The 25,934-nt window shown below is 46.3% G+C and overlaps 1 protein-coding gene across 1 annotated transcript in view; it reads right to left on the minus strand.

The window, feature by feature from the left end:
• Positions 1–678: 678 nt before the first annotated feature.
• Positions 679–25,934, minus strand: part of glra3 (glycine receptor, alpha 3) — a 309,534-nt gene continuing 284,278 nt past the window's right edge. The window contains exon 9 of the mRNA XM_085977779.1: positions 679–1,253. Within this exon, the coding sequence (XP_085833905.1) occupies positions 978–1,253 (276 nt within the window). The 3' untranslated portion in view covers positions 679–977. The remainder of the gene's footprint in view (positions 1,254–25,934) is intronic.

Below are 25,934 nucleotides of genomic sequence, written 5' to 3' on the forward strand. Positions count from 1 at the left end.
GGGAGATGCACACAATGTGCCATGAATTTCAGAGATTCCTTTCCCCTTGCTAGTCTTTGAGGCTGAGAATTTGTCCTTTAGGGGTAGTAACAAGGTGGATTGATCTAGTCCCAGGTCTGTTATAGTGTTTCTAATCTTTCTCCTTAAATAGAGGTCCAATGATAATTTGGGACAGGTCAGAGCTGGGAGAACTTAAAGCTCGCTCGTTTCTTGTTGGTCAAGACACTTTTTTGATTCCATTTACATCAAGTGTTTGCTTAACAGGGACAGTTACTTCAACCCAAAGAAAAGGAAGCCCCCCCCCTCCAGCCCCACCCCCACTGCATCACCAAAAATAGAATTCAACACTGTCAAAGATGAAGAGTTGGACAGGGAAGAGCTGCAACATCTAACAAGAGATGCAGAGAAAGGGCGAAGGGATGGAATTGAATGGGTGACCACATACGCTATCTGTCAGCTGGGAGGTTGCTTTCCCACCCCTGGTTCGAATTAAATTTGGCAGATAAAAAGAAAATGGGTTAAGACTGGAAGATATAGTGTGAGCTTCCAATTACCTGCTCTCTCTCCCAGATAATTGGTTTTCTCCACAACAGTTCCCTCTAATGTGTCGACAGTAATTCATTTATTGCTATCTTCAAATTGAAAGCAGTCAACTCAAAGCATAAAACAAGAAAGGAGAACCATTAACATATTTATTTCAGTCAGTATTTCACTTTGCCAGTCACAGTTTCATCCATGGGAGAAATCCCTTCCCCAAGTACTCTGTGCGATGTGAAAATGCAGAAAGCATTGGACAACTAAGTTGCTGTTATTCATTTGGGTTCCTCTTTAGATTTGCATAGTCCATCCAATATCACTGTTCAGTGTATTAAAGATGAATTCTGGCCCAATATGACCACCTTAGACTAGGATCCCTTTTCAACGTTACTTTTTGTTACTGACATATGCTGTAAGTGATGGCTGGTTGAGGCCTACAGCTATTGCTGTTGGTGTACGTCCTCGTGTCTGAGGATTTTGTAGATGACCCAGTAAAAAATATTGAAAATTAAAAAGGCTAAAGGAAAACCAGCTCGCGCTACTGTATCGATCTTCTTGGCTCTGTCAATGAAGAGCTTCCTCATATCGTCCTGGCTTTTTGGTGCAGGAGTGGATGTGCTGATTGCCCCTTTCGCGGTGACTCCATCTTTCACTTGTAGACAAGGTCCCACCCCGTACGCCGTGAAGCTAAAGCGGCTTTCTCTCACCTCGTCCTCCTGTGAAGGGTAGCAAAGTGTTAAAGTTAACTGCAGATAACAGCGTGCAACAAGAACAACAGCACCATAGCCACATTTCTACAATTCTAAGCTACTTTTTCTTCCCAACCGAAGTGCAGAAATATCCAACTAATATATTCATATTTATAATTCTGCTTGTTTTGTAATTCAGTCCATTAATAATACAATCTGTGGAACATTTTGCCCTGTGTTAAAGCCTGTAATGTATAATATGCACGAATCATTTAGCCACTGTGATCTTGCAAAGTGCACTTTCCTGTTACGTTTGCACTTCTTGTCCATAATCTTCATGGGAGAATTTTATTTTCCATCTTAGTCATTTTTCTCAGTGACATATTTCAGTTTAACCCTTCAATTATTTTAAGGGGGAGGGGGTTATATTCCATTTATCTTTGATATTGCTTATTATATTTGTTCTGTCGGATTTGTTTCGCGACCTCAATATTAGTCAGCGGTTAGATGGGCACCAGAAAATCTTAACAAGTAGGTCAAATATTGATTCTTTCCAAATTTCTTGAGTGTTTTTGTATTTATTGAAATACAGATGAAATCTTGAGAAATTATTTGCTAAATTATGAAAATGATTCCCAAGGCTAGGTACGGCACAGATTAGATGCAATGTAGACATTACCCTGAAAATGCACCTAAAACCCAGACATAAAAGAGCATCTTCCAACTGCACAACATTTCCATCTTGCCTACTTTAGATACATTCCTATAACCTCTTTGGAGTGAGACTGGGAAGTAGTCCCTATTGAGCCATGTTATAAGGCACTCCAGCACTGGCCTGAGACTCATTTCACCGAGGATGTTTAACAGCCACTAATGAAACACGAGTGCTTGATCTGGTGGGGGGGGGGGGGCAGTCCAGAACAAGGGGGCATAACCATCTACAAGATGCACTGCAGCAACTCGCCAAGGCTTCTTCGGCAGCACCTCCCAAACCCGCAACCTCTTCCACCTAGAAGGACAAGGGCAGCGGGCATGTGGGAACACCACCACCTCCAAGTCACACACCATCCTGACTTGGAAATATATCGCCGATCCTTCATCGTCGCTGGGTCAAAATCCTGGAACTCCCTCCCTAACAGCACTGTGGCAGTACCTTCACCACACGGACTGCAGCGGTTCAAGAAGGCGGCTCACCACCACTTTCTCAAGGACAACTAGGGATGGGCAATAAATGCTGGCCTTGCAGCGACGCCCACATCCTATAAAAACGAATTTAAAAAAAATTAGAGCTAGGTCTTTCAGGGGTGATGTCAGGAAGCACTTCTTCACACATAGGGTAGTGGAAATCTGGAAGTCTCTCCCCCAAAAAGTTGTTGAGGCTGGGGGCCAATTGAAAATTTCAAAACTGAGATTGATAACTTTTCATTAGGCAAGGGTATTAAGGGAGCTGGAACCAAGGTGGATAGATGGAGTTCAGATACAGATCAGCCATTTGTCTTGGCTTGATTGTAGCCAAGTTTGCAGATTCTTGTTATATGTGATTTTAAAAAATGAACAGATTTATTTAAGAATCAGGATTATTAGGCAAACCTACAGGGCATTGTGATATTTAAAACAGATTATTCCTAAATCTAGTGTCCTGTAGAGTAGATGTAGGTTTTTTGTAATTTCTAAAAGGTGCAGGTGTCTCTTTTTCCCCCTTTCATTTTAACTTCCACTTATCTCCTGAAGGCACCATCTCATTCAGGTTTACTGGTTCCAAGGCAGCGACAGCCCCCCGATAGCTCGCCCATTGGCCATTCTTCATATCGCCCTGGCTCAACTCAGCACCGACCTGGGATCAAATCAGGCCCCTCCCTGGTGCCATACCATGTGGACCAGTGGAGCAGGCCCCGAGGGCTTTGAGTGTTCATAAGGGAAAACAAATAAAATCATGAAAAATATGTCATCACCAAGTCATAGAGATTACTTCTCAATTTTAAATGTTGGTGCAGTTGGATATTAAAGGGCTCTTTTCTCTAGAAAAGGGATGGCTGAGGGGTTGATCGAAGAGAGGGCTTCGATAGGGTAGATGTAAAGAAGATGTTTGCACTTGTGGGGCAGTCCAAAAATAGGGAATCATAAATATAAGATAGTCACTAATAAATGCAATAAGGAATTCAGGAGAAATCTTCTTTACCCAGAGAGTGGTGAGAATGTGGAACATGTTACCACAGGGAGTAGTTGAGGTGAATAGCATAGACGCATTTAAGGGGAAGCTAGATAAGCACATGAGGGAGAAAGGAGTAGAAGGATATGCTGATAGGGTGAGATGAAGTAGGGTGGGAGGAGGCCCGTGTGGAGCACAAACACCGGCACAGATCAGTTGGGTCGAATGGCCTGTTTCTGTGCTGTAAATGCTATGTCGTGGTTTATTACATCATTCTGCTGCATCACAAGGTGGCATGAGGAAGATCCACCGATATCATCCAGATTGCCGATCAGGCCAAGTCATTATGGAGGGAGGGGAAGAGTTTGGTGGATAAATCGCCCAACAGTGTTCTTGCGTACTTCCTACCATCCAGTTACAGAGTGGGCAGGGGGAGAGGAATTGTCTGCCCCTCTTGCATTGAGAATAGTTTCTAGTACAAACAGGGTGTAAAGGGAGAGAAATAAATGGGTGGGGGAGAAGCAATGATGTGAAGGTTGAAATCCTGCTGTGCGATATAATAATGAATGCGTTAACACATCCCTATGAATTCTACGTTATTTTAACTTCTTGGTATCAACAGGTTCTTTAAAATAACACATGAAAAAATTCATATGAAGGTATTATTATCTCACAGTGCGATTTCAACCTAAAAGTCCTTTACCACACAGATGATTCACTGTTCTCACTTCCAGAGGCTTTGTTGCCCAGGCCCAGTGCCAACAGCACTAAGCTTAACAGAAATGATTGTATAGCTGCTAACTAAAGTAAAAATGTGTCCTAAATGGGACAAAAGAGTATGTAAATTGACTACTTTATATCAAAGGGAAGAATTAGACTACGCCTATATTTCCTAGAGTTTAGAAGAATAAGAGGTGATCTCATTGAAACGTCTCAAATTCTGAAGGGGCTTGACAGGGAAGATGCAGGGAGGATGTTTCCCCCTGGCTGGGGAGTCTAGAATCACTGGTCACAGTCTCAGAATCAGGGGTCGGCCATTTAGGACTGAGATGAGGAGAAATTTCTTCACTCAGAGGGCGGTGAATCTTTGGAATTCTCTACCCCAGAGGGCTGTGGAGGCTCAGTTGTTGAGTAGATTCAAGACAGAGATCGACAGATTTTTGGGCTGTAGGCTAACCAAGGGATATGGGGATCGAGTGGGAAGGTGGAGATGAGGTCAAAGATCAGCCATGATCTTATTGAATGGCGGAGCAGGCTCGAAGCCGACTCCTGCTCCTAATTCTTATGTTCTTATGTTCTAATTAAAATTGTTTTAAGAAAATTACAGGTGGGCATGTTTTGATTTGAACGATTTTTCTGTCAAAGGGATTTTATTAATATTTGTCAGGATTGATGCCAGGTTCTGTTATGTTACTGGTCACAGCACATTGAACCATACTATATACAAAAGCACTTTCAACTTGAAAGCAATAGCTTTTTTGTATGAAATCAAATACCAACAGCCACACGAATCTAACAGCCCATGCAAAATCGGCAGAGTTCCAGTCAGATAACAAAACGATTTGATAAGTGTAAAATGAGTTAGTATTGACATCGAGACATTTAACGGGACAAATACAGAACGAGTGACACAGGGGAGTCTACCACATAGTTCACATTGGGTAAAAATCTCATATTTTGCTCCTCAGATTGGACACAATTCTAAGGTACCTCTCCTGTCATCAAAAAAAAATTGGCCCCAATGCAGGGTTCAAATTACATTTACCGATGACTGCAAATTCGAGCACATTTTCCACCGTGAGTGACTTCTATTTGTTTCTAATGGCCTTAGGTTTTAGGGAGCTGCTTGCTTGCCTCTTTTGGTTGTACTGATCTCAGAGAAAGCTACAGCGCCCTCTAGTGATGCCAAATAAAACTTTCCAGACACCGAGGGACACAAGTGGGGCGGGGGGAAGAATAGAATTAATTCAGAACTCGGAAGCCTTTGAGTGAGCTTTTATTTTCAAATTTATGCTACATATTTTTAATAGAAATAAAGTAGTAGAAATAACGCAACATTTTAGACTGCGTGCGACTCATCTTAGATTGCTCTCAGAGCACTAAAATATTCCAACATCTAATGACTTTTTGAAGACTTTGGACTTAAAATTATACTGTTTGCTATCAGCATGCAAATGCTTAGTGTGTTTGTGTGAACTTTTTTTTGCTGTTTTAACAAAGGGATTAATTCATTTACCCTGTATAAGAACTCAAGAAAATCCAAAGTGAGAAAAGGCCATTTTAGCTCCTCTAACCAAAACATGCGCTTAATTATTCTGACATGGACTCTCACCTCCCTCATCACCTGCTGCTGGCCTCTGACTAAAGCTCACCCCTTGAGAACCTCTCGAGAACCCAGAACCTCCCTGACTCAACAGATATCGATCCAGTTCCCTTTTAAAAGGTGCCACGTGACCCCCCCGAATTAACTAACACAAAAGCAAAAGTACTGCGGATGCTGGAAATCTGAAATAAAAATGCTGGAAATGCTCAGCAGGTCAGGCAGCGTCTGTGGAGAGAGAGAGACAAGGTTAACGTTTCAGGTCGATGGCCCTTCGTCGGGCGACCGTTCTGACGACCTGAAATGTTAACTCGGTTTCTCTCTCTCCACAGATGCCGCCTGACCTGCTGAGCATTTCCAGCATTTTCTGTTTTTAGTCCCGAATTAACTACCTTCTCCGGGAGTCTCTTGATTATTTTGCGCAAATTCAAGGTCTTTGAGACTTTTCTTGGCTTCTTGCTGTCAACTTATTCATGTCTGAAGATCTCTCCTGACTGATTAATTTAAGATTGGAGCAGGCCCCCCGAGAGATTTTTATACACAGTTCACTTAACAGGTATGAACGATCACTGAAAAAGATAGGGGGATGACACATTGAATTTTACTAATCCATACTGTACCACATTGCAGGTTGTTAGACAGTGCAGGGGGTAAAACAAGGGGACGGTGACCATTCCATTTTTTATTCGTGAAATCAGTACTCATTAAAATGAGGAAGTCTAGCAACAATTACAATTTAAATCTCCTTACTTTGAGGTATAAAAACAGCTATGAAATCCCATTCCTTAGACGGCTATGCTGATAGGGTGGGATGAGGCTCGTGTGGAGCATAAACACCGGCACAGACCAGTTGGGCCGAATGGCCTGTTTCTGTGCTGTAAATTCCATGTAATTCTACTGGCTTGAGTAATTGTCATGAACTGATTAGAATTCAGTACCGATTGGTAATCTCAATCAAAGGCCATAAGGATGGCTGGCGTCGGGAAATTGGATAGATTCGCACTGGGGCAGTAAAGGTGCACCATCTGGAGGGTGGGGTTAAAGCCCAATTTGGAGGTAGGGTAAAGGAAAATGTAACCTTGTACTTACCGTTACTACATCTGATCTGGGAGTGCTCCATGTGGCAAAATTGGAAAAAATGCTTTGTTTCTCGGCACTGTCATAAACTCACCTCAATAAGCAGAAGAATCGCCGAAAAATAATGGCCCAGAAATTTGGGTCTCCACGGGTGGGTACGCATGGGGTACTCACCCGTAGGCCCAATGGAAGTGCCCGTTTCCTGCATGCACTGCACATGCGCGGGAAACCGGCACTTCCGTTCCCCTGAAAGAAGGGGTTCAGAAGTCGAACGCGTGCGCGGGAGAGACTGCGTGTGCGCATCGAACTTACGTTTTTTTTGTAGGTTTTCCCGGGAGGGTAAGTTTCCAGAAGTTAGACATGTAAAAAGCAGTCGCAAGGCCTGCTTTTTACAAGGTAAATGGTGAATTAATTAAAATTAAAACATTTTTTCCACAGGTTTATTATTTTTAAATACTTTAAAGAAAGGTAAGTTTATTTTTAGCCCCGTTAGAAAATTTAATTAATTTTTTCAAAAATTTAAATTATTGTTTAAAATAGTTATTTCATGTAATTTATAGTTTATTTTAAAAATGTGATTTAAAAAAAAAAATTATTTGAAGATTTAGTGATGTTTTGGGGCTTGTAGTATTTATAGGTTTGACAGGTCCTGTCAAACTTATGAATGAAGCATTTCCTGCTACCATTGGCTCTCCATGGCCCACGTGATCCCAGGGGACGCATCGAGCTAACTGCGCCCCTGGGATACGCAAGCACTGCACGCCGGCAGTTGGAGGAGCCCCAGGATCGGAATCTCACTGGGGCCCACAGCTGAACGGCCGGCGCGCTAGGTAAGTGCAGGTCGGGGGCTTGCACCCGCGGGAAGCCTCCGACCCGAATTTCTGGGCCATTAAATAAATAGAAGAATACAAGTTAACAGTCCCGAGATGCCGGATCTGATCCTCTTTATAGTGTTACATTAATGTAAGGTTTGTCCCTAGTGCTTGTAATCTCTCCTTATACATGCGATTACAGCATGGCCACTCTCAAAGAGGATCGGAAAAGTTTGGTTTAACTCTTAAAGGTGCTGCAGTCCCAATCTCATCCGTGCGGGATTGAGCTTCTGGTGCTTGAGCTAACTTTCCTGCAGCTGCTCTTGGCGGTTTGACGCCCAAAAAAAGGGATCAAATATTGACTTAATGGCATCTACGATGCAGATGAAGCCAGTCATTGGAGTTGCTAGTTGATTCTCATCCCATCATTGCCATGTGGGTCCCAGCTTCAAAAACATAACAGAGGACCCAGGAGCTTCAGAAAGCAAAATAAGAAAAAAAAGCAGCGAGATCTTCCCCCGATTGCTCAGGGGTTTGGGCAGTGAGTATTAAGTGAGTAAATTATGGTGACCGGTTGCATAAAGCTGGCTTGTATTCTCTTGAGTTTTGGAGGTTGAGGGGGTGATTTAATTGAGGTCTTTAAAATGACAAAAAGCACTCGATGGGGTAGAAACAGAGATTTTCTCTGGTGGGGGAATCCAGAACATGGGGGCATAATCTTACAATTAAAGGTGGGCCATTTTTAGGAGAGAAAACAGGAAGCGTTTTTTCATACAATGGGTAGAGGAAGTCTGGAATTCTCTTCCATAAGAGGCTGTGGATGCTGGGGATCCATTGGATCTTTCAAGACTGAATCGATAGATTTTTGTTAGGTAAGGGTAATCAAGGGATATGGAACCAAGGCGGGTAAATGAAGTTGAGGTACAGATCAGCCATGATCTTGTTGAATGATGGAACAGGATCAAGGGGCTGAATGGCCTCCTCCTGTTCCTATGTTGAATGCACACCAGGAAGGCTCAGGTTCTTCCTACCAGTGCTGAGATATCTGATATCCACATCAGAGGTCTTACAATTAAGAACATAAGAATTAGGAGCAGGAGTAGGCCATTCGGCCCTTCGAGTCTGCTCCACCATTCAATGCAATCATGGCTGATCTTCTACTTCAATTCCACCTTCCTGCACTATCCCCATAAGCCTTGGTTCCCTTCGTATTCAAAGATCTATCAATTGGTGTTGGTGTTCCTGGATTAGGTGGGGCAGATGGTAGGGGGAGAGGTGGGTTTAGAAAATCAGCCATAGTTCAACTGTTGGTTCATGCTGGCAATGAGTGTGTGTGTGTGTGGTCATCAAGTGAGGGCAGGACCAGTTCAGACGTGATGCTCTCCCGTGGTTGAATGACCTATTGAAAATCACCAGTAAGGCTTAGACATGAAGAATAGTCACTTGGGTGAGATACCTCAGGGTGCCCATGGAACTGTGTGCCAGTGAGGAGTCAATGACTTCAGGGGAGATGGAGGAGAAGGCAAAACATTGAAAGAAAATACAGAATAGTTAGCCTAGAATATATTCATCAGAAATTAAGCAAAATTTAAAACAATAAAACATAGAAGAGAGATAGAGTGGGAGGGAAGAAATAATGGGGAGAAAGGGAATCAGGACAAGTGAAAGTATTTAACATGCTTAATTTCTATTTAAATCTGTTTTTAGTGTTTTGCTCTGTTAACATAAGAACATAAGAATTAGGAGCAGGAGTCGGCCATACGGCTCCTCAAGACTGCTCCACCATTTAATAAGATCGTGGATGATCTTTGACCTCAACTCCACTTTCCCGCCCAATCCCCATATCCCTTCATTCCTCTAGAGTCCAAAAATCTATCGATCTCAGCCTTGAATATACTCAATGATTCAGCATCCACAGCCCTTTGGGGTAGAGAATTCCAAATATTCACAACCCTTTGAGTGAAGAAACTCCTCCTCATCCCAGTCTTAAATGGCCTACCCCTTATCCTGAGACTATGCCCCCTATAGGTGATTAAGTATGATTAAGAAGTTTGCAGATGATACGAAAATCGGCTGTGTGGTTGATACTGAAGAAGGAAGCTGTAGACTGCAGGAAGATATCAATAAATTGTTCAGGGGGGCAGAACAGTGGCAAATGGAATTCAATCTGGAGAAGTGTGAGGTAATGCATTTGGGGAGGGCTAACAAGGAAAGGGAATACACATTAAATGGTAGGACACTGAGTAGCGTAGAGGAACAAAGGGTACTTGGAGTGCATGTCCACAGATCCCTGAAGGTAGCAGGCCAGGTAGATAAGGTGGTTAAGAAGGCATACGGAATGCTTGCCTTTATTAGCCATGGCATAGAATACAAGAGCAGGGGGGTTATGCTTCAACTGTATAAAACACTAGTTAGGCCTCAGCTAGAGTACTGCGTGCAGTTCTGGTCACCATATTACAGGAAAGATGTGATTGCACTAGAGAGGGTACAAAGGAGATTTACAAGGATGTTGCCAGGAGTAGAGAATTATAGCTATGAGGAAAGACTGGATAGGCTGGGTTGGTTTTCCTTGGAACAGAGGAGGTTGAGGGGAGACCATATTGAGGTGTATAAAATTATGAGGGGCATAGATAAAAAGTGGATAGAAAGGACCTATTTCCCTTAGCAGAGGGGTCATAAACCAGGGGGCACAGATTTAAAGTAATTGGTGTAAGGTTTAGAGGGGATTTGAGGGGAAATGTCTTCAACCAGAGGGTTGTGGGGGTCTGGAACTCACTGCCTGAAAGGGTGGTAGAGGCAGGAACCCTAACCACATTTAAAAAGTACTTGGATGTGCACTTGGGATGCTCCAACCTGCAGGGCTACGGACCAAGAGCTGGGAAGTGGGATTAGGCTGGATAGCTCTTTGTCGGCCGGTGCGGACACGATGGGCCGAAATGGCCTCCTTCCAGGCTATAACTTTCTATGATTCTATAGTTCGAGACTCTCCAGCCAGGGGCAACAACCTCTCAGCATTTACCCTCTGTCAGTCCCCCTCAGAATCTTCCATGTTTCAAACTCCAGAGAGCATCGGCCCAATCTACTCAATCTCTCTGTTATGTAGGGTTAAGCTGTTGCTGATGTCATAAAATGTGAACAGAATGCAGTAAAAGCTGACTATAAAGAGGCTGTTTGGTCCTCATCAGGGCTGCAGTCGACGATGAGAAAATACCGCTCAAGAAGACAGAAGACGTCAAGAAGAAAACCACTCGGAGAGGACGGGTCCAAGCAATCCTCCGTCTTGCGCGTTGACACGCTCCATAACAAAGGTGGTATTATGATTAACTGCTTGTTGACCAAAACCACACGTTAATAAAAGCATTGCTAAATTTTAACAAGAGAATTGGCTCGCGTCTATGACTGATAGTCCCTCCGTGTCTGACCCTAAAGGAGAAAAATCGTACAGATGCCGACAGTTTTCCATTCGTGCTGAAGGTGAAAATTACCCCCCTCCCCTCCCCCTGATGTGTTCGTCTAAAATTCCTTTCTCTGCTATTTGATGGGAAGAGTTAATTATTTAAAGGAAAAGGCTCAACAACTTTGCTAAAGTAGTGGGGAGGGTAATTTCTGACGAATGTATTATGCATTTGTTTGCGAGTATGCCACAGCATAATTTCAGGACCCATGGGAAAGAGTAAAACAAATTCCATTGTCATCCACATGGCTGCTGCGGAACCCTGCACAAAGAACAGTAATTGGTTGACACTTTTGAACAGTTCTCACAGTTACAGCTGTGAGTCTACTTGTTAATATTCGTATAAGTATAGGTTGATTTCACTGGCATTGATTTATTTATCTACTTAGAATAGAATAGTACAGCACAGAAGGAGGCCATTTGGCCCATCGAATCTGCACCAGCTCTTTCGAAGAGCAATCCAGTTAGTCCCACTCCCCCGCTCTTTCCCCATATCCCTGCAACTGTTTCTCCTTCAAGTATTTATCCAATTCCCTTCTGAAAGTTACTATTGAATCTGCCTCCACCGCCCTATCAGGCAGCGCGTTCCAAATCCTAACCACTCGTTGCGTGAAAAGGTTTTTCCTCATGTCGCCTCTGGTTCTTTTGCCAATCACCTTAAATCTGTGCCCTCTGGTTATCCACCCTCCAGCCATTGGAAACAGTTTCTCTTTATTTACTCTATCTAAACCCTTCATGATTTTAAACAGCTCTATCAGATCTCCTCTTACTCTTCCCTGCTCCAAGGAGAACAGCTTCAGGTCCTCCAGCCTATCCACGTAACTGTAATCCCTCATCGCTGGAACCATTCCAGTAAATCTGTTCTGCACCCTCTCCAAAGCCGTCACATTCTTCATAAAGTGTGGTGCCCCGAATTGGACACAATACTCCATCTACCCGTCTTGGTTCCGTAACCCTTAATACCCTTGCCGAACAAAAATCTACCAATCTCAGTTTTGAAATTTCCAATTGTCCCCCCAGTATCCACAGATTTTTATTTGGTGGGGAGAGTTCCAGATTTCCACTAACCTTTTTGTGAAGAAGTGCTTCCTGACATCACCCCTGAATGGTCCTAGCTCTAATTTAAGGTTATGTCATGCCCCACATCACTTCCCCCAATCTTATAATTGGAACCAGAGAAATGTGTAGATAAAAGGGTAGAATCCAAATGTGTCAGTGTCCCTGGTGGCTCAGTGGGTAATACCAAATATGGTAATGAAGTATAAAGATTCAGAATGTCCTCAGCCCAGTCAATGGTTTGCCCTCGGGTGTGAGTTGGGGTCCTCAGAATTGGCTTTAATACCCCTGATTTAGAGAGATGTAAAATCAGCTGGGGTCCTCACTCCTGATCACCCCTGCTGTAAAGTGCTTCCAGTGCAAATAGTATCAAGTTTCTTTGACAGCACCTCCCAAACCCATGACCTGTGCCACTGAGATGGACAAGGCGAACACCATAACCTGCAAGTTCCCCTCCAAGTCACACACCATCCTAACTTGGAAATATATCGGCCGTTCCTTCATCGTCGCTGGGTCAAACTCCTGGAACTCCCTCCCTAACAGCACTGTGGGAGTACCTTCACCTCACGGACTGCAGCGGTTCAAGAAGGCGGCTCACCACCACCTTCTCAAGGGCAACTAGGGATGGCCAATAAATGCTGGCCTTGCCAGCGACGCCCACATCCCGAGAATGAATCCAAAATAAAGCCCGCCCATGGAGGAACAATCTGCTAGCACTCACTCTCTGGGCTCAAACAGGAAGGGCTGCCACTTGGACCAGTTGCTGAGATTCTGTTAATGCCTGTGGAACCACTTTCGGGAGAGGATGAGAGGAAGCTGAGCTGATAAGCAGATTCCAAAGTACTGACCCTTTTGCTCCCCGTGCACAGAGTGTCTGATCAAAATACGCCAGCAATACAATCGGATCCGTAACCTGCTCCCGAATGATCAGATAGTTAAGGAGCGACTCTGCTCTCCCAGAAAGTGGGATGGATGTTATTCTCCGACTGGTGCTCCCACTGACTGTGGCTCCCAGCCAGTGGCGCAGAATCATCAATTTAATTCTCAATCAGTAAATAATTAACTGCCAAAGTTCACCTCACAATAACTGTAAGGCTTTCTTACTTAACCAATCACACCAAAAATGTACAAGAATTATCGCCTGTACTATCCAATCAAACCCGTTTATCCAAAGAGACTGTACATGGCGACATTATAAAATTAATATTACTTGTACATTCAAACTGCATTTTCCATGGCTATTCTGTGGTTAACACTAGAGACGCAATTATCCTATTTACATAAATGCCTTCCAGCAACTTTCACAATCTGTTAATACACCGACATCAAGATGTAAGCCCTGAAAATAATGACGCGGGACATTCACATATCAGCGTAAAAACCCGCTCATCTGGAATTCCTCGGCCTGCTATTTACGCCGAGATGTGAAACCACTCGCGTCAACTGGTCAGTGCCGTGGCTGAAACAGCAGAGCCGAGGAATTTCAGGTGCACAGTCAGGCCTCTGAGCGTTCGTGGCCCCACAGCGTCATTGCAGGGTGCCAGTATCAACCCCAGCAATGTTGAGCTCATTTCACAGATTCGGAGAGTCGGGGAAGTTTAATTCAATTCCAGCGGACACAAACCCACCCTAAAACGCCTCTCACTGCAAATGTTTCAGTTTTGAGAAGAGAGGTTCATCGGCAGTGTCGAGAAGGTGAAAATGCCACCAGATGCGGTCAGGACCGCTCTGCTGAAGCTGGGAGTTTCTTTTCTAACTGTATTGACGAGGCTCATTCAAGAAAGCCGGATGCTGCAGGAAGAAGATAGCAGGATGTGACCAAATGGGCCAGACCGCTCTTGTCATCTGCTGGGTGCTGTTGTTTATCCACATTTTCACAGGTTTGATATTGTTGCCAATGCGAGACTGGGTATAACTCCTGCCGCCCGCACCAATGAACGTTTAACCCTTTAAGTACGATGACCATTGGGTTGAAATTAGTCCTGGCCGGCAGCACGAAATGGGCGACAGCGAATCGGCAGCCCCCCTTTTAACATCAGCCCCATTGTCTTTTCAATTGAAGGCAAATGGAAATGTGAAATTTAAACTGCACAGAAACATGCACCCTCATACCCTTCCCTCGCACACTCCATCTTGCACTGTCGCTTGACACACAGTGATGAACTGCAAGCCTCACCTACGCTCTCTTTTCCCTTTGCAGGACACGATGGTGCACAGTGCCCACGAGAGCCAGACATGGAGTGGGGGCAGGGGGGGGGGGCGGGGATAGTGGCCATCCGAAAACCCCGATCCCCCTTTTGAAGGAAAGGCCATTCAGCTCCTGGGCTGTGACAGTCGACGTGCTGAGGTTGGTGGCATCCAGCCACAGCCTGATACTTACTTAAGCTCCTATTGTCTCTCCATGGCAGTGCCCTCTGCACTGATACACACAGCCAGCCTCCCACCCCCTTTTCGATATACACTGCATCCCCAGGGCGACGCGGTCAATCTTTTTTTTCCCTTGCGCATCCAAGGTAGCAGCAGGGAGCAATGGAGGAGGAGGGGGAGCAACTCCGGAAGAAGAGGAGGAAGAGGGCCTGGGCCGCCACCTTTCTGAAGGCCTACGTGAAGAGGATGATGAGAAGGAAGCTGAAGAAACATAGAAGATAGGAGCAGGAGTAGGCCATTCGGCCACTCGAGCCTGCTCCATCATTCAATGAGATCATGGCTGATCATCCAAACTCAGTACCCTGTTCCTGCCTTCTCCCCATATCCCTTGATCCCTTTAGCCTTAAGAAATATATCCAACTTCTTCTTGAATATATTTAATGAATTGGCCTCCACTGCCTACTGAGGTAGAGAATTCCACAGGTTCACCACTCTCTGGGTGAAGAAATTCCTCCTCATCTCTGTCCTAAATGGCTTATCCCTTATCCTTAGACTGTGACCCTGGTTCTGGACTCCCCCGCCATCGGGAACATCCTTCCTGCATCTAGTCTGTCTAGTCCTGTCAGAATTTTATAAGTTTCAATGAGATCCCCTCTCATTCTTCTAAACTCCAGCGAGTATACGCCCAATTGACCCAATCTCTCCTCATACGTCATTCCTGCCATCCCAGGTATCAGTCTGGTGAATCTTCGCTGCACTCTTTCCATGGCAAGAACATCCTTCCTCAGATAAGGCGACCAAAACTGCACACAATACTCAAAATGTGGTCTCACCAAGGCCCTGTACAACTGCAGCAAGACATCCTTGTTCCTGTACTCAAACCCTCTCGCTACGAAGGCCAACGTACCATTTGCCTTCTTAACCGCCTGCTGCACCTGCATGCTTACCTTCAGTGATTGGTGCACAAGGACACCCAGGTCTCGTTGCACTTCCCCTTCTCCCAATCTATTGCCATTCAGATAATAACCTGCCTTCCTGTTTTTGACACCAAAGTGGATAACCTCGCATTTATCCACGTTAAATTGCATCTGCCATGCTTCTGCCCAATCACCCAACCTGTCCAAAACATACTGGACCCTATTCTTCCATCCTCCTCTGAGAGCACGGCATCCTCGAGAGCCTAAAGGCGACACCCCCCATCCCCCCCCAGATGCGTCACTCATCTCATCTGTTCTAGGCACAGGTGCAGAGACCGACACTGGGGGCTGGGTGGGGCAGCTGGAGTCACCGGGTGAGACACAAAGCAGAGGAGGAACCGGAAGATTGGCAAGTGTGGGAGATGTGGCCAGTTCTCCACCAAGGCTGGGTAGAAGGCGGCCAAGGACTGGGACCTAGACTTCATGGGCAGTCACCTCAAAAGATGCATGTACCAGTACCTGAGTGCCCTGGAGACGATCGCCCGTGATTTGCAGCATCTCACAGGCGAGGTTGCGGAGTCCATGGCTCTGATTAGTGGCAGCATGGTGGAGGCATTTTCTGCTTTGCAGGAACCAATACAGAGGCTGGAATTCTGCCAGCGCTCAGTGGGCGGGTTTGGAGGCGGGTCTCCTGTCAAAATAGCAAAGATTGACAGTGGGTAGCAAACCCGCTGTCAACCCGCCTCCACGCGAGTCTCCCGGGTGTCGGGTCTGTCAGCGGAAAACTGACCTGACACCAAACGGCAGGGGAGACAATTCAGATCATTAAATGGCTTGTTAAGAGCCAATTTAATGGTATTTTGAGGCTTCCTTCCAATTTTACGTGCTCCTCCATGGGTTACCAACTGCTCGGGGAACACGCCAGCTCACCTTGGCGAGATTTGAGTCTGCTCTGATGTTTCTGATAAGCTGACAGCTGCAGAAGTGGTGTGAAGAATGCCATGTTGCAGATGGTCAGTTTCAAAGCGCAGAAACTGTTGGTTACTGCATTTGTAAGACATATAGAGATTTCTTTAGCTTGCAAGTGTTTAAAGGCAACTGTATGTCCAGTGCCACCTCATTGGAACAACCACCCTCACCATTGACAGATCGCTGGCATAGTGGTTAGCACTGTTGCCTCACAGCGCCAGGGACCCGGGTTCAAATCCGGCCTCGGGTGACTGTCTGTGTGGAGTTTGCACATTCTCCCTGTGTTTGCGTGGGTTTCCTCCGGGTGCTCCGGTTTCCTCCCACAGTCCAAAGATGTGCGGGTTAGGTTGATTGGCCATGATAAAAAAAATTGACCCTTAGTGTTAGGGGAAATTAAATACGTGGGGTTACGGGGATAGGGCTTGGGTGGGATGGCTGTCGGTGTAGGGACCGGGTGCTAGGGTTTGGATGATCAGCCATGATCTCGTTGAATGGCGGAGCAGGCTCGAAGGGCCAAATGGCCTACTCCTGCTCCTATCTTCTATGTTTCTATGCTTCTGTCATCTCACCTGCAGCTGACATCTATTGCAGCAACATCGGTGCCCTTGAAAAAAATCAGACCTTGGTCCTCTGAATCCCTCCATGATCAACACCAACATCACCAGGCACACCAACTTCACCAACCTTCTCCGTCATCACCTGATGCTGCACAGGACACAGGGCATTAGCCCCTGACAAGATTGCTGCTCGGGAGGCCAGCGATGGCATCACCAGGGCCAGATTTACTTCACTTGACGCTGTAAACCCTGGCTGTCACATGATGTGCCAGGTTGACACCATCCCACACCAACACGGTAAAGCATCTCTTTAATATCCAAGCCATTCCATGCACACTCATCACAATAGTTGGGGGAAGTAATGTCTCAACATTCACTGGAACTCAGTAAGACACTTCTCAAGGTGCGCACAGATCTGTCCAATAAGGGGCAGTTTTGAAAATATAGATTTCACTGTATGACAACACATTACCAGATACTTCACATGGATATTGGCTAAACCTCTCAAGTGCCTACCCTTGTGTGTTGTTAGTTGGTATGCTTGCAGTAGGATGAGGGTGGGTGTGAGAGGTGGCTAGTGAGATGGGGAAGTGAAAATGTAAATAGAGAGGGTTGGGTGGAGGTGCAAGGTAAGTTGGTGTGAGTAAGGATGTGCAAGGAGAAGGGTATGGGAGGCAGAGTGATGGGGATGTGTTGAGTGGCACAGCAGGGTGAGCTTGAGTGTGGCTTTGCAGTAACGTTTCGTGATCCACTGAGATCATTGAAAGGTTGGCACCACAGCAGCCAGGGACCCCTGATGACATCCCTGCATTTGCCCTCCTGTGCAATGTGCAACCAGGTGTCCTGGGGAGATCTCTTCCACCCTTGGAAGGAAAGAGAACCTCCCTGCGTGCTGTGACTCCCTCCATAAGCATATGGAGTAATTGGAGAGCCTGGGTGCAAGCGTCCACCTTTGTGCAGTGTTTGTCAGTGTTTGCAGCACCTCAATGCTGTCAAACGCTGACAGAACAACCATCAAACTCAATGTGGCTGCGGTCCCTTTAAGGAAACCGGCTGATGGCGCGTCATCAAATGACATCATCAGACCCGCTTCCTATTAATAGGCCGGGAAACCCGCAGGGCGGGCTTAATAAGGCCAATCAAGGGAAAATCCCTTTGACAAGAGCGGCTGCAGCCAGGATCGGGACTGGAACCCAGAAACCAGCTCTCCCGCCACCATCCCAACACCGCTGAGAAAATCACGGTCAAAGAGTGGCTGCTGCATTCAGGCCTACAGTAGGTCCCCAGGTAAGGGGTGGCCAGGGACCAGCTCGGGCCTCCAGCTCCATGGAAGCATGACTGAAACTGGGGCGACGTTAGGGAACATATTGGAGGGCACTTTTAATCGTGCCTTCCAGTCCTTGGCTAATTCTGTGACTCAAGGGCTTCCAGGGTTTGATGGTTGCCATCGCAGCAGATGACCAGGGTCCACAGATCCAGGGTCAAATGGCAGGGCGGTGGTTGCCGTCCAAGTGCCTGATGATGCCATCTCTTGGGACAGCAGCCCATTCCAGGACGCTGGCGTTGCCCCACAGAGCACCAGGCCAGTGGGATCTGGCTGGAGGGACCAGGCTGTCTAGGAGCTCCCTCCAGAGATGCAGCCAGCAGCGGCCCCATGACAGCACCCAGCTGCTGTGAGTTGAGGGCCACCTCACTCCCATGACTGTTTCTGCACAGCATGAGGAGCCCACCACTTCCCACCTTACTGGCTCTCAGGGAACTGTTAGATGGTACACTGGAATAGGTGATAGGAAGGCATGTCGAAGTAATGGGTGTCTACGAATGGTTTAAAGACACAGTAGGGTGACTGGTTGGTTGTATCTAGCCATTGATCATATCAATTTCAAAGTGCACTTCATTTGCTCGTAGTTATTCATGGAGGCTGCTTTGTACATTACCGTAATTGTCTGATGGTTAACTGTGCGCTTAATCTGTTCTGAATTATTGATGGAGGCTTAAGGGGGCCAGAGAGGAATTATCCAGATTTCGTTCCCTATTGGCCTGGGTTTTTACCTGGTTTTTCGCCCGTCCAAGGAGATTACGTGACTCTGGTTGGGGTGGGAAGTTTATGCATTTTGATGCACAAGATGCCCAAGGTGTGTGGGACAGGCTGAATGGACAAGAAGGTCTTTTCTTGCCCGTCATTTTTCGTCTGTTCGTATTTGTCTTTGACCATTTCTGTATTAAGGTACAACGTGCACTTAATCTGTTTGATGGAGCCTGGTTTGTATTTTGCTATTAATATATTCAGGTTGAAAGTGCACTTACTCTCTGGTTTGTTAATCATGGAGATACAGGAAAGGCTGCACTCATTTGGTGCAGACGCATTCTTCTTCTTAGGCAGTCCCTCGGATCCAAGCATGACTTGCTTCCACACTAAAAATGAGTTCTCAGGTGACTGATGAGTCCAATGCGGGACCTACAGTCTCTGTCACAGGTGGGGCGGGTGGGTGGGGTGCTTGGGTTGACGTGCGCTCCTTCCGCTGTTTGCGCTTGGCTTCCGCTTGCTCCCGGCGAAGAGACTCGAGGTGTTCGGCGCCTTCCCGGATGCTTCTCCTCCACTTTGGGTGGTTTTGGGCCAGGGATTCCCAGGTGTCAGTGGGGATGTTGCACTTTTTCAAGGAGGCGTATTTACTCAGGTGATGATAGCTAGGATAGTCACGTTGGGGCAAAGAGGGCCGATGTGTTGTCGCTTGCTTGGGCGGCTGTTGGTTTCAGATAATCTTTATTGGCAAAGTGGGGGCGGGAAAGCAGTGCTCTAGGGTGGAGGCAATCAGCTGCTGAAGACCTTTGTAGCGAGCTGCACTCTGACAGTCCTGGTAGCTTCAAGCAACAACACTTCTGAACGGATATCGCCCATGGCTTCCACGACCTGCATCTCAGAATCTTCTGGTGCAATGGCCTCCTCACCGGTTAAGTCCAGACTAAGCCCTTCCTGTGAGGCGAAACGGCAAAGTGTGCAGCAGCCGCAGTTATTTTTGTTGCCACTCACTCTGGTGCGTCACTGCAAGATATCCTCTGACTTTACCCGGGTTTCAGGAGCCCTGCAGTTCTCTCCAGCATCCGGCCTGGTTGTTGCATAGGCTCGACTGCAGCGCTTCCCTGTTTCATTGCAGGTCACATGGAACGGCGTCAGCAAACCATGGCAACAGGGTGAGGGCCTTGTCCACCAGGACCGATCCGTCGATTCAACTCTCCTCTCTGAGTAGCTGTGTGATGGCCGGGTCCCCGCAGGAGGCATGGGTCGCGGCAGCTTCCCGCATGCTGTGTGTTGACATGCAGGATCCATTGGCTGGGCAGCCCAGACAGTCTGCGCGCTCATCGAACGGAACCCCCTTCCCGTCGAAGTACGACAGCAGGTTCCGAGTCAGTGCCTTCAGAGTCACGTAGGTGCCGTCGATAGCTCCCCTGCACCCTGGAGAGGCCAACGAGTGGAGCTGAATGGCTCTGTACCTCTGCTCTGCGTGGGTCACGCCATACCTGCAGAAGTCAGGTGGCCTCCAGATAAAAAAGGGCATCTGTCACCTGGCGAACGCTGGCCCAAACAGCATCCTGGCGGACATTACAACAACAACAACTTGCATTTACATAGCGCCTTTAATGTAGCAAAATGTCCCAAGGCGCTTCACAGGAGCAGTTATACTGAGCCACATAAGGAGACAGTAGGACGAGTGACTGAAAGCTTGGTCAAAGAGGTAGGTTTCAGAAGTGGCTTAAAGGAGAAGAGAGAGATAGAGAGGCAGAGGGGTTTAGGGAGACATTTTCGGAGTTTAGGGCCTCAGCAGCTGAGAGCACGGCCGCCATGGAAATTTGGGGAAGCACGAGAGGCCAGAATTGGAGGAGTGCAGAGATCTTGGAGGGCTGGAGGAGATTACAGAGGTGCATCGGTCTCCTGCCTTTGATTGGAAGGATCCGGAGCCATAAAAATTCAGGGCCACGGTGACCTTCATCGCTCTGCAGGACATTGAGTGTGGTTGAGATGTTAATGTCACACAGGTGGCCTATAGCTTCCTTGGAGAAGTGCAGCTCCTCAGAAAGGTCTTGGTATGGCCTGCGCTGCATGTACACTCTCTGGTGGGGAGAGGGGGCGGGAGGGTAACAGCAAGTGGGCTGGTTTCTTCTCCCATGATGCCTAAGGATCATAGGCTTTCTGGCTCATCATCCTCCTTAGAGGCATGCCCATTGGATAGCCCATACCTGCTGCTCAGTCATTCTGAACACGTGGGTGGAGGGTGAATGAAAGATACCGGGTGTAGTGACAGTGACAGCGCTGTAGCAACTAATAGACTAGGACTCAGTGAGAAAGAGTTTAAAAAAAACACTCTAAGAAATTCACAAACTGCAGAAATCCTGTTAAAAAATTGGCGACTCTTCGGTGCTCAAACTTCTCAGACACGTCGAGATGAGGTGACGGGATCCTGCACTGCATTTCTGAGCGTAAGACTTCGCCCGCGCACTGGTGGCGTTAAAGCTGGAAAGGCGCGTCAGCTGCGGCATTGGATGGGGTGCAGCGGTATGGAAATGAGCGGTGCCGGGTTTCGATGGGCGGGGTGGCGGCCAGAAGGAATGAGGGAACTCGCGTGCACTGATTTTTTTCAGTGCAACACGCGGCAGAAATCACTTTCACTTGAGTTTCCTCGCTAAAAGCCGGCGCTCGTGCGCCAAATTCACGGCGAGAAATATAAGGATTTTAATATGTTGGCGGCCGCAAGGCTGCACTGATGGCAGAAGTGCAAAGCTTCACACTCCTGGCTGAGCGAGGAAGCAGGATGGAGGAAGGCTGGTGGCATCAGGGGACCTAAAGAAAGAGAGGGAGCTAGAGAGAGTGGAAAAAAATATAACAATGAATCATAGAAATGTAATGCATTGAATAATTTTTGAATCAAGAATTGTTTTGCCTGATCGCCTGCCCAATTTTTTGTTTCCAATCCCACACATGCTCAGCCATTGGGTGAGGGCAACAAATGTGACGGTAAGGCCCATACTTACCGTCAACACGCGACAACTCAACATCTGTCAGAAACCACGCAACAGCTGCCTGGGAGCAAGCACCGGTGAAGTGGGTTTTGATTTGAATGAATGGCGACGCCCCATCACTACCGATGAAAATCATCCAGCTACCAGGCATGGAATGTGAGCCTTCGGAACCTGACCCCGAACCTCGTGTGATACCTTTGGGCAGCCACCAAATGTTGTATTAGCGTGTCCGTGTGCTTTTTATCGTGTACCAGACTAACAACTTCAAAAAGAGAGGATTAAACAAAATGCCGGGTCACTTGAAGAAGCTGTGAGCCAAACGTCAGAGAAAATGAAAGCAAAGAGCAATTTAATCCCCAAACAGAAAGGGGCTTGTGTTGGAGAAATGTTTTCTTGAATGCATTTTTAGTCTGCAGTTGTTTATTTAATTTTTCCAACGCATCAATCTTCATATAGATGAGCTTTTTGTTTTTGAGTCTGCAAAACAAATTAAATACAGGACTGTTTGAAGTGATAGATCATTTGAATTAGACTCCCGCGTACAAGTGAAGAGTATGGTAAACAAATATGTTCCAGACAACCACATTAGCAAAAATGTAAGATGAGGCTTGCCCAGGGCTAATATAAATAGAAGAAAAATATTATGTGTCAAATATATAATCAGTTTCTATACTGAGAAAAAAACACCATCTGTTCACAGCATATGTGGAAGCTACTTAAGACTGCTTCGAGTTGAACAGTTTGCAAAGGTAAAGATTCTCCAGATAAATTGATTTTGTGATCCTTCAATATTTTCTATAAAATATGGAACATTCCAGAACAAATGACTGCAGCAAATGCGGCAGCACAAACATTCATTCCTGTCATTCTTTCTAGTATTCAATTAATAGCTTTTGTAAGATGCATCGTTCAGGCCCAATGAAAAATGAACCAAATATATCCACTTCCATTGCCTCTAAACCTTTCCTGCCGAATCCAGCTTATTTCCTTAAACCATTCTCCTAAATGGTTCATTTTCAATAAGTAAAATCCATCTGAATGAGCCTCTAGTTGATTTTATCTGAGATTTATCACAAATGTCAATTTAAACGACGTAAAAATTTCGCAACCAACTGTAATGATAGCACACAGAAAGATATGTATCAAATACCTTAACTCTATCTATCTTTATCTATCTGTAGCTCAGTGGGTAGCACTCTCACCTCTGAGTCAGAAGGTTGTGGGTTCAAATCCCACTCCAGAGACTTGAGCACATAAATCTAGGCTGACGCTCCAGTGCAGTACTGAGGGAGTGCTGCACTGTCGGAGGTGCCGTCTTTCGAATGAGACGTTAAACCGAGGCCCCATCTGCCCTCTCAGGTGGACGTAAAAGATCCCATGGCACTATGTCAAAGAAGAGCAGGGGAGTTATCCTAGGTGTCCTGGGCAACATTTATCCCTCAATCAACATCACAATAAAACAGATTATCTGGTCGTTATCACATTGCTGTTTGTGGGAGCTTGCTGTGCACAAATTGGCTGCTGCGTTTCCTACAACAGTGACTACACTTCAAAAGTACTTCATTGGCTGTAAAGTGCTTTGGGACGCCCTGAGGTGGTGAAAGGCGCTATACAAGTTCAAGTCTTTCTTTATCTTTTATCTATCTATCTATCTATCTATCTATCTATCTATCTATCTATCTATCTATCTATCTATCTCTGTCTATCATGATTCCTAATTTGGTCTGCGGTCCATTTTCCTTCGATCTGTAAATGTTATATTCCTTTTGCTGTACTTTATATATCTCCAATAAATCAATGTGAATGAAATGAAGTAGAATAATTCCCTGAACAATTCATTTATTACAAACCATAATTTTTCTTTATGAAGAATATGAATAAGTCTCCTAAATGGTTAATTTTCAATTTGTAACATCCATCTGACTGGGGCACTTAATGGTAGGGATGATAGGCCTATGATAAGGATCATCGCAAATGTCACTTACATTTTCTTTATTTTTATTTTCCTATTTTCTCTTCCCAAAGCTAAGCCCATCGCATTCATGTTACTCCTGATTGGGAAAGTGGCAACTCCAGAAAATAATCACTTCTATGCAGCCACCACAACCATGTTATGTTCCTCGGTTGGATTTCCTCTGTCGTCAAATTACAATATGCAGACGACGCTTGCATCTGCGCTCACTCGGAGGTCGAACTCCAAACCATCGTCAACGCCTTCACCGAAGCGTACGAGAGCATGGGCCTTACACTAAACATCCGTAGGACAACGGTCCTCTACCAACCTACCCCCGCCACACAGTACTGCCCCCCGATTATCAAAATCCATGACGAGGCCTTGGACAACGTGGACCACTTTCCATACTTCGGGAGCCTACAAGGGCAGACGTCGACGACGAAGTCCAACACCGCCTTCAGTGTGCCAGTGCAGCCTTCGGTCGCCTGAGGAAGAGAGTGTTTGAAGACCAGGACCTCAAACCTGGCACTAAGCTCATTGTCTACAGAGCAGCAGTGATACCTGCCCTGCTGTATGCCTCAGAGACATGGACCATGTACAGCAGGCACCTCAAAGCACTGGAGAGGTACCACCAACGCTGCCTCCGCAAGATCCTGCAAATCCATTGGCAAGATAGGCACAACAACGTCAGTGTTCTTGCTCAGGCCAACATCCCCAGCATCGAAGCTTTGACCATGCTCAATCAGCTCCGACAGACGGGTCACATTGTCCGCATGCCTGATACGAGACTCCCAAAACAAGTGCTCTACTCGGAGCACTGGCACGGCAAGAGAGCCCCAGGTGGGCAGAGGAAATGCTTCAAGGACACCCTCAAAGCCTCCTTGAAAAAGTATAACATCCCCATTGACACCTGGGAATCCCTGGCCCAAGACCGCACAATGTGGAGGAGAAGCATCCGGGAAGGCGCTGAACACCTCGGTCCCTTCGCCGGGAGCAAGCGGAAGCCAAGCGCAGGCAGCACAAGGAGCGCACGTCAACCCAGGCACCCCACCCACCCGCCCCTTCAACCACTGTCTGCCCCACCTGTGACAGAGACTGTAGGTCCCGCATTGGACTCATCAGTCACCTGCAATCTCATTTTTAATGTGGAAGCAAGTCATCCTCGGCTCCAAGGGATTGCCTAAGAAGAAGATGTTCCTCGGTTGGATTTGGATTTGGAGTGTCTAGTCCCGTGGCCCCACCACATTATCTTCTTCAACTGGGAACGTTGGGGTGTCCAGTCCTTGGTCTCACCACATTGGCACGTAATTTCTGATCGGAGGCTTCCTGCGTGCGGAGGCCTCCTATCAGAAAAAAAATCTACAAACTTACCTGAGGGCTCCCGAGGTCCGGACACTTCCGCTCCTGGGCCTGTCCACAGTCGAAATGCGCAGGGCCCACGTATCCCAGGGGTGCATGCGGTTCGCAAGCGTCCCTGAGATCACGTGGGCCAGGCCAGCCAATAGGAGAAGGGAATCTCCCTTCATACTTTTGACAGGTAGACCTGTCAAATATATGAATGTAAATCACCCCAAAAACACACTAAAACATTAAATACATTTTTTTAAATCACATTTTTAAAAATGAGTTAAAATGACATTGAATTAAATATTTTAAACAAAAATGTTATTTTTTGAAAAAAATAATTTAAGTTTTTTACGGGGCTAAAAGTAAACTTACTTTTAAACGTATTTTTAAATTATAAAATTTTTTTTTTTACTTTTTTCAACGATTATGCTGGTAAAAGCAGGCCTTACGCCTTTTACCAGGCGTAAGATTTCTAAGGGTTTTCAGCAGGCAGAGGTTCTCCAGAAAGGGGAACTCTCCCCCCCGCAGGGGCCCTTCCCCGGGGCAGGCGTCCGATCTGTCAGGAGCATTCTTGACAGATCGGAAATGCTGGTTTTCAGCACATGCGCTTCGCATGCCTGAAACCGGCATTTCCGATGTCCCTACGGGTGTGTACACAGCCCGTACACACCTGTAGGGATCGGAAAATACGGGCCATTATCTTGCTCAGTCAG

Source organism: Somniosus microcephalus, chromosome 1 (assembly GCF_052327205.1).
Source record: "Somniosus microcephalus isolate GS21.2 chromosome 1, FLI_Smic_1.0, whole genome shotgun sequence".
Taxonomy (NCBI): domain Eukaryota; kingdom Metazoa; phylum Chordata; class Chondrichthyes; order Squaliformes; family Somniosidae; genus Somniosus; species Somniosus microcephalus.